The 13,106-nt window shown below is 39.8% G+C and overlaps 1 protein-coding gene across 2 annotated transcripts in view; it reads left to right on the top strand.

The window, feature by feature from the left end:
- Window positions 1–13,106, top strand: part of NHS (NHS actin remodeling regulator) — a 328,723-nt gene that overhangs the window by 306,034 nt on the left and 9,583 nt on the right. For both annotated transcript variants that reach the window (XM_084869409.1, XM_084869410.1), the window contains exons 4-7: window positions 1,724–1,786; window positions 3,886–4,078; window positions 6,744–6,875; window positions 9,848–12,826. In XM_084869409.1, coding sequence (XP_084725535.1) covers window positions 1,724–1,786; window positions 3,886–4,078; window positions 6,744–6,875; window positions 9,848–12,826 — 3,367 coding nt within the window. The remainder of the gene's footprint in view (window positions 1–1,723; window positions 1,787–3,885; window positions 4,079–6,743; window positions 6,876–9,847; window positions 12,827–13,106) is intronic.

The following is a 13,106-nucleotide window of genomic DNA, read 5'->3' as shown; positions in this document are numbered from 1 at the left end:
CTATCAAAATGATCACTTTCATTGGGGAAGCCATAGATAGACCCTACAAAATCAGTTGTCTTAAATAATATATAGATCAAAATTAACTATGCCTGAGGAGATGGCGTTTGCTATGCTTAAAAATTAATGGACAACAATGCATACATGCCAATGGCTTAAGAATAACTAGAACCAGCATTTGTCAGTACCATGACACCAATGGAACGAAGAGTTGCTTGTGGTTTCCTCTGTTTGTTTTCACCTATTTGCACTAAGATGGTAAGTTCTCTTGGAATTTGTGGCACCTGCTTTCTCCTGAGATTTTGAGTATGACTCTTACTTTATTTTGGTTTCCTATCACTGTTAAAAAGCACAGAACTGGAATCATTCAAGTTTACAAATAGTTTGTTAGAGCTCTTACAATGAGGAGGCATTTTGTTGGCATCATGAAAGCCTGAAAGGAAAATGAAATATAACTCCTGACCTCTAGAAATTTTTAACTTAATAAATGAAAAAAAGACACACCAGGGATAATTCATGTTACATTAAAGTCATGCCACATGGAAAATGCTGTAATAGAAGTCTAATTGAACCCAACGCTGGCATGGTTTAGAATTTTAAAAGAGTTCTAATGTCTTAGTAGATACTGAAAAGTGGATTCTGGTTACCAGATTAGTCTCCAAATAAGATCAGCTACATAATTTCCGGGTCCCAGTGCAAAGTGAAAATGCAGACCCCCTAACTCAAAAACTAAGAATTTCAAGACAGTGACGTGTGAAGTCCTTCTTAGTGCGGGGTCCTGTGTGACTGCACAGGTCACATGCCCATAAAACTGTCCCTGTCATCAAATACAGTCAATGAATATGAGCAAGAGACAATTTCTGAACAGTCCAGAAGAGGGCTTTTTCCACAGGAAATTTTCTTCCAAGTAGTTCATAGGAAAATAAACTCACTCCAAGGAAAGATAATAATTCATTCTTTTCCCAATTAGCAAATGGGATTGGTATCTGAAAGATAGAAAATTAAAGTTACAATTTGCAAAAACAGTTTCACAGATCTTTACAGCTACAAAGTAGGGCTAATAATAATAGTGATAGTAGTAGCTGACGCTAACATATAGAGCTTATTATGTGCCAGGACTTTTCTAAGTCTTTTGTGATATTTACTCATTTAATCCTCAAAACAGTCCTGGAAGGTAGAATCTATTATTTTTATGCCCTACAGATGAGGAAACTGACCTTAGAAGAGTTGAGTAATTGGCTGAAACTGGTTTGGCTCAGCGGATAGAGTGTCAGCCTGTAGACTGAAGGGTCCCACGTTCGATTCCGGTTAAGGGCACTTAACTTGGTTGTAGGCACATCCCCAGTAGGGGGTGTGCAAGAGGCAGCTGATCGATATTTCTCTCTCATCGATGTTTCTAACTCTCTATCCCTCTCTCTTCCTCTCTGTAAAAAAGAAATAAAATATATATTTTTTTAAAAAAAGAAGAGTTGAGTAATTGTTCCAGTTACATAACGAATAAGTGATAGAGCCAGGATTTGAACTTGGTCTAGCTCCAGAGTCTGTGCTCTTAAGCACAATTTACGCTACTTCTCATAAAATAAAAATGAAGGAAGGAAGGAAAAAGGAAAATGTCATCCCATTACATTCATTCATTAATATCATAGATTTGTCTTAACCAGGGTATACAGTGTGTTGTGTGCATGTTTTAATTTTTTTCTTTTTTTGCATTTCATGTTCATAGTTTAACAGCACCCGTTCGCCCTCCCCCACTGAGTGTTGCCACATGACCCCATGGAGTAGAAAGGTACTGGTTCTGAAAACATTCCATTGCACCCTACTTCGCTCTCTCCAGACACTTTCACTTTCTTCTCTTTATGGCAAACTCTGTTGTTTCTAATTATCACAGATATTCTTTTAAATCAATTTAAAGAATGGGTATTTTCCTAACTTGAATTAAAATATAACTTAGACAGCCATGCCATTCATTGGCTTTTCTTCCCATTTACTTCCCCCTACACACACAGTCACACACACACACACACACACACACACACACACACACACCCCTAAGTTGCAAATAAGGCTCTGTTCAACAAGAGCATCATCTAACACTACTCCTGGACTTTGTAGTTCAGAGGAAAGGAATTCCACTTGCCTTATATTTATCAAAACTATCAATATAAAGGTTTGTCTTGTATTTATCAACACTGTGAAGGTTCATCTTCTCAAATAATAATTAAAAAAAAAAAAGACAACAGGGCAAAAGGATTCCCTAGCAGTCAATTGTCCCTGTCACCATTAAATAAAAAGTGCTTTTGTCTGCTGGTCAGAGCCTGTAGTCAGGTCACTATTCTTTCTTTGTTTCTCAGCCCATTGTTATTCAAGGAAGGAATCACCTACAAAATGTGGCCATTGGTGGTGGGGGTTTCTCCCCAGCTCTTGTGCTCTCTGTCTCTTTCTGTCTCTCTTTTTGCATGCACCAAACTTTTTTTTTTCTTTTTGGAAGTTACCTAGGAAACAGTCTTTTGTGCTCCAACTTTATTTGAGCTATTCGCTTCCCCGGGAGTCTGCACAAAAGCTGAAGGGAGAAAGAAGGTTGCAATGTTTTTACTAAAACATTCATGGCAAACAAATTTTTCTCAAAGGGGGGATCATATCCTGTTGAGTGTATTAGGGGGCATTGAAGATACCTATGACAAGGTAAGCAAATGTTGGGGGTTAATTTAAACAACCGGCTCTGGAATCTTCTCTTTAAGGGGACTTAAGAACAGTTTATTTGGCAATATGTGAAATCCTCTGAGTCAACAGGGCATAAGGCTTCCAAATATGAAGATGAGAAAAAAATTTAATGGTCCTGACTTTAGGATAGAATATTATTAAAATCAAACTAGAACAAAAGGAAAATTATTATTTTTTTCTACAAAGTCTGCCTTCCTCTAAATTATGGAACGAAATAAAACAAGTTTCAGTAATGGAAACTAAGTCTTTTAATAATCTGAGATCAAAATTGGGATGGAGCCTTTTTTTTTTTTAATAATCTGGGCTAGGAACCCAAACCTGAAATCAAAGTCAGACAATATTAATATCTATCAAAGGTTTGGATGGAGAATTTTAAATGTCCTATATAATGTCCTATATAAGTCAAGGCTTCTAACTACACAGCTAGAAGAAAAGCTTAGCATTGCAAAGATGAAAAATAATAAATAAGGACTGTTTTACTCTTCCAGATTTGAAAAAGAAATTCATTTAAATTCCCCCAACACTATTCATATTTTCACTATAGTTTGGTGGGAGATTCTTCACTTTTGCTTTTCCATGTGCATACAGTATTTTTTAAATGTTATTCACAAACTTCATAGTCCTGGAGTAAAATAACTCCTTGTGTTTTAATCCGGTCTCTCAGATTAGGTGGTTTTTGTCCTTCAGATGATGTGTTCTGGAATGTCTCCTGATTCCAGGTTTTTTGGCACATTTTCAAAAATGTTTAATAGGTAAAAAAAAAAAAAATGTTTAATAGGCATCCAAATCATTTCTTCCCTTTGATCCTAAGCATCTAGAGCTCTCAAGACTTTCAATAGGAATTTATGGCAAGATGGATATCAAGAAAGTGGCACTACCTCTTACTGCATTAGAGACATTTTTCTTTAGATTGAAGTTTAGGGATTTCTGGTAAAATTCCATTAGACCTGAAAAGCATATTTATTTAACTTACTTTTTCCTCTTGTGTCACTTTATTATTCAAATTAGAACTTTCAATTAGTTGTGTTTACTATTTATAGGAATTCTTCCTTAGACCTAAAAGCTTATTTCTGACCAAATCTTTCTTAACTAAACTGTGAAATTCCTTATATGTGTGTTATATATAAACGCTGATGGTTGAGTCCCAATGTACTACCTTTGCAGTCCCATCCCCCGGAGGATGAAGATACAGATGCCATGTTAGGACAGAGGCCGAAAAACCCAGTACACAATATCCCCTCCACACTGGACAAGCAGACCAACTGGAGCAAAGCACTACCTCTCCCGACGCCAGAGGAGAAGATGAAACAAGATGCTCAAGTGATTTCTTCTTGCATTATTCCCATCAATGTCACTGGTATTGTTCTGTTCTTTTCTTAGGGGCAATTGGGTCAGAATATTCTGTGTAGAAAAGATGTTCAAAACCTGTGCTGCTGTGGGTACTAATTAAGAATACTGCTTTGTGACCAAGTAATACCTTTTTATCAGAATACAACTCAGAAGATGTTCAGTATGCTTTTGTCAGGCTTTGAACATCAATTTGCATATGTTTCACTGGGCCACTTGTTATGTAAATGATGGACAGTTTCTTTTTAGAAACAAAAAAATTCACCAAATAGCTCTTTGGCCATAGCTGACTGAAATAATGGAGAAAGCAGCAGTGATTAATCATATGATAATGATGCATGGCACAGCAAGAAAAAAAAACAAACAGAAAACCATGGGTTCCTAAAACTGCAAGTAATGATCCTGTAGACCAAGCATAAAATCTGTTTGCATGCTTCCTTGGATGAAGATAGGCTTGCTTAAAAGATTGTTTAGAATTCTGAAGCGATTTTAGGGATTTTTGACCTAAAAATAGATGGATTCATAGATGAAAGCCGAATTCTACTCTGAAGCCAGAAAGCCTGTCTTCTGTGCACTCTGTTTTCCTCCTTTTGTGTATTGAGAGTGTGAATATTAGTTTAGGTGGAACGCAAGCCTGTCCAGGCTTTTCTGGAAAAGTTTATTGGCAGCAATTGTAAATTCCAGAATTGGATCTGGTAATCTTTGTAAGTAAAATAATGTTATAAAATATTCTAACTTTCAAAGATGGGAATTAAATGATCTGTTTATTGGGCTTTCTTAAAGCTTCTTTAATAGTTATATTTTAACTTATTTATATATTGAACATTTCAAAATGGCCATATTATGACTGATTTTTTCATCCTTATACCAAATGACTACAGATTGCATGTTATGTGAGATGCAATTTGGTCATAGCTATTATTAACCCCATTCAAATTTCTCTCTTATAAAGTGGGGATCAAATGATAACCTTGTATCTGGCATAGTTATTTCCTTCTTGGAAAAAAAGGAGATCTAGTTGGTCAGCTGGCTGTGAGCTGGTGGTTCATTTTCTTCATGACCTATTCAACTTATAGAAGAAATTATTCTCAGAATGTATACCTTATCTGATCCCCATGATCTAAATGGGATGGATTAGGGGAGTTCAGCTGTCAAATGGATCACTTTGGCATCCTGATAAACTAACTTTCAGTTCTGGGGACATCTGATTATTAGCAGCACCTGCTTTCTTCATGGCACTGTAAGTAAAATCTTGTTTTCAAATTTAGTTCTTTGATTATGGGTCTTGTGATTCAGGGAAGGGAAAGATCTTTCTTTCCTTCTGCTTTATTTCAGGAATGCTCAGACTAAAGCTTAGATTATCTGTTAACTTCAAGAGCGTTAATGAGCAAGTTGTTGATTATGCCTATATAAGAAAAAGTGTCTGTGTCTGTATGCTACGTGTTCTATAATTATTATGATTAGAATGAAGGATTTTAATTTTTGTTTGGAATTAAGAAATAAAAATTCCATTAGTACAAATTCTCCAATAATATTGTAATTATTCATTATGTGATATATCATACAGATTTTTCAAAGTGAGTTCTAGAAACTGTTCTCACTGAGATGCTAAACAAAACTCAAACTGCTTCATTATATAGCGCCACAAGGTTTAACATGCCATATTCAATAAACAGGATACATGATGAGAAAATCAGATTCCAAAGCACTTTTGTTATCATGGCTTCCTGAGGCAAAGCTCAATCTGAAAAATCTATGGTGCATGCCTGTGCCAGAGGAGTTTAGGTTTACCTCCTTCCTCAGAGTTCTAGATTGCATAGGAATGCATATACTGTGTCAATAACGTGGCTATGGAGAGAGAAACTAATAGGTATCATGGTCTGCCCCCTGTATTTACTAAAGCAAACAGACACATTGTGTAAGGAAATTCCAGCTTTATTTACAGTTGAACAAGACTGGGGACTTGCGTTGTATTTTATTATATAGTGATAAGACACTGGTGCTAAACCAAAGATTGTCCACTTTAGTCAGTAGAAGAAAGTATTATAGACAGTTACTAGGTGTACCAGTTAATGATGCGGATTTTTTTTTTCAATAGATGGAGTTACACATATGTTGATATACTATACATGATGATTTAAAAAACAAAACTCTAGACTGTTGTTTCCTCCCAGCATGTGTGTATTTTAGGGGTGGGAATAGTAGGTACAGGGGAGAAATACAAAGATGCATTTAATGAAGAGATGGGTCAGAATATGTTAGCTGAACTAATTTGGGTTAACATCTTGGCTCTGAATTTACTATGTATAGATACCAGCTTCAGATAGCCCAGAAAGAGACCTGTAAATAGTAGTAGCTAAAGGTTTAAGTCCTTAAGACATCATTTCTATGTGAGGGTTATTCTTTGATGTTATTTATATATCCTCTTGCTTTTTATTTTCTTTCTTTTATTGTTAATTTTGGCAGTTCAAGCTGTTGTGGAGAGCTGCATTTAGGAGTAAAGCTTAATGTACTGCAGCATAATTTAAATAAGAGCTAAATAAGGGCTCCCTTATATTTTTTTTACAGCTTAATTCAAATCCTTCCTTTACTTCAATAAATATCACTGTGTTTCAAGCAAATGAAAATGTGTTTGCAATTTTAAAAGACTAATGAGATTTATTTGTGGGTTGCAGGAGTTGGTTTTGACAGAGAAGCTAGTATACGCTGCTCTCTTGTTCATTCACAATCTGTACTACAGAGGAGACGAAAACTGAGGAGGAGGAAAACCATCTCTGGTATCCCCAGAAGAGTCCAACAAGAAATAGGTGTGGTATAAAACTATTAATTGTTAACATTCTGTTGGGCGCAGAAACCACCTAACTTTTAACCAGCTTCCTTTGAAAAAGTCAACCCTGTAACTTGTAGAGGTTTTGAAAAGATATATATTTGTCCTTTGTTCAGCAAGCCAGATGGTATGGCATTTTAAGTCTCTGATTTTGACTGAGAAGGTTTAACCTTAGAGATTTAGGCATATACATGCAGGTCTTATGGTTGAAATTATATTTCAGTCAGTTTTGCTACTTTTAAAATATTTATTAAGTTAGAAATCTACACTAATAAAGAAAAACATGCAAATTGACTGTACCTCTGCTATGCCCACAAGCCAATCAGAAGCAAGTATGCAAGTTAACCCAACCAAGATGGTTTGGAACGAGCAGTAGGCTTGGGTTTCCCTGGCGATGGAGGAAACCAAGCTTCCTGGCTGGCCCTGGCCTCCTCTCAAGGCTATAAAGTTTCAATTATAAAGATAAGTAAATCCCAGATATCAAGGCCTTGCTTGGTTCACCAGGGGACATGGCTGACCTGCAAACCACCACGGGCCTCTCACCTAGGCTGCCCCACACCCCAAGAAAACCCCCACCATGATCCGGGACACCCTTCATGGCAAATGAGCTGGCCCCCAGCTGTGCACCAGGCCTCTATCCTTTCTAATAAAAGAGTAATATGCAAATTGACTATCACTCCAACACACAAGATGGCTGCCCCCATGTGGACACAAGATGGCCACCACAAGATGGCCAGCAGGGGAGGGTAGTTGAGAGGGACCAGGCCTGCAAGGAAGGGCAGTTGTGGGCAATCAGGCCAGCAGGGGAGGGCAGTTAGGGGGACCAGGTCAGCAGGGAAGGGCAGTTGGGGGGAACCCAGGCCTGCAGGGGAGGGCAGTTAGGGACAATCAGGCTGGCAGGGGAGCAGTTAGGCATCGATCAGGCTGGCAGGGGAGTGGATAGGGAGTGATCAGGCTGGAAGGAAGGCAAGCAGTTGGGAGCCAGTAGTCCTGGATTATGAGTGGGGTCCCCTATTGGAAAGGGTGCAGGCTGGGCTGAGGGACACCCCCTGTGCACAAATTTCATGCACCAGCCCTCTAGTTATAAATAAAAAAACAAGTTTCGATGAAGATTCATTTTTAAAATATACCTTTATTTTAAGAGATACTTTTATGACATTAACTAGAGGCCCATTGCAGGAAGTTTCCTGCAAGAATAGGGTTTCCTGTGGCAGTCTTCGCTGCTTCGCCTGCTTCCCTCCCTTCTCCACCATCCCACCTGCTTTCCTGTCATCTCTGCTGCCATTCTTGCTTGCTTCTGTGCAGCTTCACTCCCTTCTCCAGAGCTTGGCTTCCTTCTACACTGTCTTCAGTCTTCGCTCTGCATCTGGATATGCAAATTAACCTCCATCTTGGTTGGGTTAATTTTTATACTCACTGCTGATTGGCTGGTGGGCATGACTTGTGGGCATAGCAGAGATATGGTCAATTTGCATATTTCTCTTTTATTAGATAGGATAATTAAAAAGGTAAATTTCAAGGATGCTCAAATATTGAATAATGATTACATGATATTCTTGATGACATTTTTCCTATTGTTTTCTGTTCAATGTGTTTAAGATATTTCTTCATATCTTTATTATTAGAGACCTGGTGCACAAATTCGTGCACCAGTCCCTCGGTCTGGCCTGCAGACATCCCCTGAGGGGTTCCAGATTGCAATAGGGCACAGGCAGGACCAAGGGACCCCACCAGTAGGGCCTGGGATGGACTTCAGGAGGGCTCCAGGGCATGTCCAACTCATCTCTCCCAGTCCCATTTGGCCGGATCCTAGCAGCAAGCTGCCCTACTGTTGGAGCATCTGCCTCCTGGTGGTCAGTACACATCATAGCGACTGGTCGAACAAATGGTTGGACACTTAGCATATTAGGCTTTTATTATAGAGGCTTATTATATCATCTCTTGTAAATAAGACTTATTTCTTATGGTGAATTCTTTTGAAGCACTTCTTTTTAAAAAAAATATATTTTATTGATTTTTTCAGAGAGGAAGGGAGAGAGATAGAGAGCTAGAAATGTTGATGAGAGAGAAACATCGACCAGCTGCCTCCTGCACACCCCCCACCGGGGATGTGCCCGCAACCAATGTACATGCCCCTGACTGGAATCAAACCTGGGACCTTTCAGTCCGCAGACCGACACTCTACCACTGAGCCAAACCGGTTTCAGTTATAGTGAATTCTATTATTTTTATTTCATTATGTTTATATTACAAAATAAAAAAATGAATAGTGCCCAAGAAGATAAAATAGACTTTAGTTTGAAAAAACAATAGTCACTTATTGGGATATTGAAGAAAGAGAATTAACAAAAGTAATTTGATATTGAAGAAAGAGAATTAACAAAAGATCTAAAAGTATATCTTATCTTAGAAAAATATATACTATATATATTATATAGTATGTCTATATCTATATCTATATCATCTATATCTATTTAATCATCTACATCTATATTTAAAGATATAGATCCTTCCTTTGGCAGAGACAGAAGGAGAGTCCCCAAAGCATTTTAACTTCCTATTTTTATTTTAATCCTCACCCAAGGATATGTTCTACTGATTTTAGAGAGAGGGGGAGGGAGAAAGAAAAAAACAATTCATGTATGAGAGAAATATCAGTGGTTGTTGCCTCCCATATTCCCCCTCACTGGGAATTGAACCCACAATTTAAGTAAGTGCCCTGAGTGGCAATTGAACCAGCAACCTTTCAGTTCATGGGATGATGCTCCAACCAACTGTTCCATAATGGCCAGAACTCCTAATTTTTTATGCTTATTTTTTTCCCCTGAAGGACAAAGCTCCAACATGCACATGCCAGCACCCACATTTGTGGGTGTCTCTCAAAATGTCTTTTAGTATGCAGTTGTATAAAATATCTCACTAGCTTTCCATGTGCCATGAATCTTTCCATAGATTCGGATGAATCGCCCGTGGCCAGAGAAAGGAATGTGATTGTGCACACAAATCCAGATCCTTCCAACGCTGTCAATAGGAGGTCTGGAACCAGGGACTCTGAGTGCCAAACTGAGGACATTTTGATTGCTGCTCCATCCAGAAGGAGAATCAGAGCTCAAAGGGGTCAAAGTATTGCAGCTTCTCTTTCACATTCAGCTGGCAACATTTCTGCCTTGGCAGACAAAGGTGATGCCATGTTTACAACTGCAGTGAGTAGCCGCACAAGATCTCGGAGCCTTCCCCGAGAGGGCAATAGAGGCGGAGATGGTGATCCCAAAGTTGGTCTTAAATCCTCAGCATATGAAGAGGGAGAGCCTTTCGTGGGTGACCAAGAAAGAATCCCTAATGATTGCAGTGAGGCCCCCAGTAGCCCAAGTGCCCAGGAACACCAGCCTGCTTTGGATCTGGCCTGTTCTCAACATCTTCACAGCCCCCAGCACAAGTTGAGTGAGAGAGGGAGGTCACGTCTGTCCCGAATGGCTGCTGACTCTGGAAGTTGTGACATCTCTTCCAACTCAGACACCTTTGGGAGCCCCATCCACTGCATTTCCACAGCTGGTGTCCTCCTCAGCAGCCACATGGACCAGAAAGACGACCACCAGTCATCCAGTGGCAACTGGAGTGGGAGCAGCTCTACATGCCCCTCACAGACCTCAGAGACAATCCCTCCTGCAGCTTCTCCTCCTCTCACTGGCTCTTCACACTGTGATTCAGAGTTGTCACTAAACACAGCTCCTCATGCTAATGAGGACGCCAGTGTCTTCGTGACAGAGCAGTACAATGACCACTTGGATAAAGTGAGAGGCCATCGGGCAAACTCCTTTACCTCCACTGTGGCAGATCTCCTGGATGACCCCAATAATAGCAACACAAGTGACAGTGAGTGGAATTACCTGCACCACCATCATGATGCCTCCTGCCACCATGATTTTAGTCCTGAGCGCCCCAAGGCAGACAGCTTGGGCTGTCCAAGCTTCACAAGCATGGCCACGTATGACAGCTTTCTGGAAAAGTCTCCATCAGACAAAGCTGACACTAGCTCTCACTTTTCAGTGGACACAGAAGGATACTACACCTCCATGCACTTTGACTGTGGTCTAAAAGGTAGTAAGAATTATGTCTGCCACTATGCAGCCCTGAGCCCAGAGAATGGCCAGGCCATTGGAGGTCCTCCTACTCTTCCAGACTGTGCTTGGCAGGACTACTTAGATCACAGGAGGCAGGGGAGACCAAGCATCTCTTTCAGGAAACCAAAGGCAAAGCCAACCCCACCTAAAAGGAGCTCATCATTGAGGAAATCTGATGGAAATGCAGACATTTCTGAGAAGAAAGAACCAAAGATTAGCAGTGGCCAGGTCCTGCCTCACAGTTCCAGGGATATGAAGTTGCCTCTTGATTTCTCCAACACGCCTTCTCAAATGGAAAATACCAATATTCCCACCAAGCAGGAACCTTCCTGGATTAACCAGGATGAACATGATAGTAAAGAACCTCAGTTAGAAACTTCAGATATTCCACCATTCAAAGATGAAGGTGCTGAATCAACTCACTATGCAGACCTCTGGCTTCTAAATGACTTGAAAACAAATGATCCCTATAGATCTTTATCTAATTCAAGCACTGCTACGGGTACCACAGTTATTGAATGCATTAAATCTCCAGAGAGCTCTGAATCCCAAACATCCCAGTCAGAATCAAGAGCCACCACTCCATCCCTTCCTTCTGTTGACAATGAGTTTAAACTGGCTTCACCAGAAAAGCTGGCTGGCTTGGCATCTCCTTCAAGTGGCTACTCAAGCCAGTCTGAAACACCAACATCCTCTTTCCCTACAGCTTTCTTTTCTGGTCCATTATCTCCTGGAGGTAGCAAAAGAAAACCGAAAGTCCCAGAAAGGAAATCCTCACTACAGCAACCTTCTTTAAAAGATGGAGCTCTATCATTAAGTAAAGAGCTTGAACTTCCAATTATACCTCCTACCCATCTTGACCTAAGTGCTCTTCATGTCTTTAATAAACCATTTCACCATCGTAACCCATTGCATGTTTTTAGTCATAATAAGCAGAACACAGTAGAGGAAACACTGAGGTCGAATCCTCCACCATCCCTCGCAATTACACCAACAGTCCTGAGATCTGTTAACCTTAGGTCCATCAGTAAGTCTGAAGAAATTAAGCAAAAAGAAGGCAATAATATGGAACACCCCTACTTAGAGCAAAGCACTCTCACAATTGCTGCCCCATCTCCAGGTAAGATTAGACCACATATAGCTAAGAAATCAATATCACGTCAGTACTCCACTGAAGAACCCATATTGTCCTTTTTAGACTCCTCTGCAGTTGAGATGGGATCAGATAAACTACAGTTAGGAAAAAAACGTGCTTTTGATGGAAAGAATCATTGTGATCCAGAAAAAGTAACCTCAGCTGGTAGCAATCTTGTAGATTCAAGTGCCACAAAAGACCAAATGCATATGGAGAGTGAGCCTATTCCAGAAAACGCACCAAGTAAAAACTGTGACTTCCCCAAAGAAGGATTCCAAAGGGTCTCTGCTGCCTGCTCAAATAACTTGGATGGTAAAATGCTACAATATGGAGCTGGTCCAGATGGAATCCTTGCACAGGTCCTGAAGGCATCCTCTGTAGAGCAGGAGGACATTGTACATCCTGAGTCTGTGGATGAGCTCGCATCTCAATCAAATTCAACAACTAGAGCCACAGACATAAGCAATCAACTTAAGCATCAACTTGGGATGAGCCGCTACTATGACAAAGTGCCTGGGAATATGAGCTATGAAGCAGAGCTATCAACTGTAAATTCATGCCCTGAAAAATGTTCAGAGCAGGAAAACATTGCTTCAGGTATTTCAGCCAAAAGTGCCTCTGATAACAGCGGAGCAGAGGAGACCCAAGGAAGTATGGATGAGGTTTCATTGAAAGGTCAGTTTGTCCCTATGAAAAGGGGTCTCATGGTACTTCCTGAATTTTTTCTATCTTATATTCCCCATAATGTGTTTCAGCCCTGTGTGTTGGGATTCCTCCATTATTTATTTTCCCTAATTAAGACAATTGAGATAAAAGCTTTTACTATTGATGGATTAAGGAGTGACAGATATAGCTCTCATTTTTTAAATGTCAGTAAGGTTATTTGTTCCTGAGTCAGTGGAGCACAGCAGTATGCAGTAACTTCCTCCTAAAATGCTTTTGTTCTTCATTTAAG

This window comes from Pipistrellus hanaki (genome assembly GCF_964339955.1).
Source record: "Pipistrellus hanaki genome assembly, chromosome: X".
NCBI classification, from domain to species: domain Eukaryota; kingdom Metazoa; phylum Chordata; class Mammalia; order Chiroptera; family Vespertilionidae; genus Pipistrellus; species Pipistrellus hanaki.
Note: the sequence above shows the minus strand (reverse complement) of the source record. Positions and strands in the feature narration are given on the sequence as shown.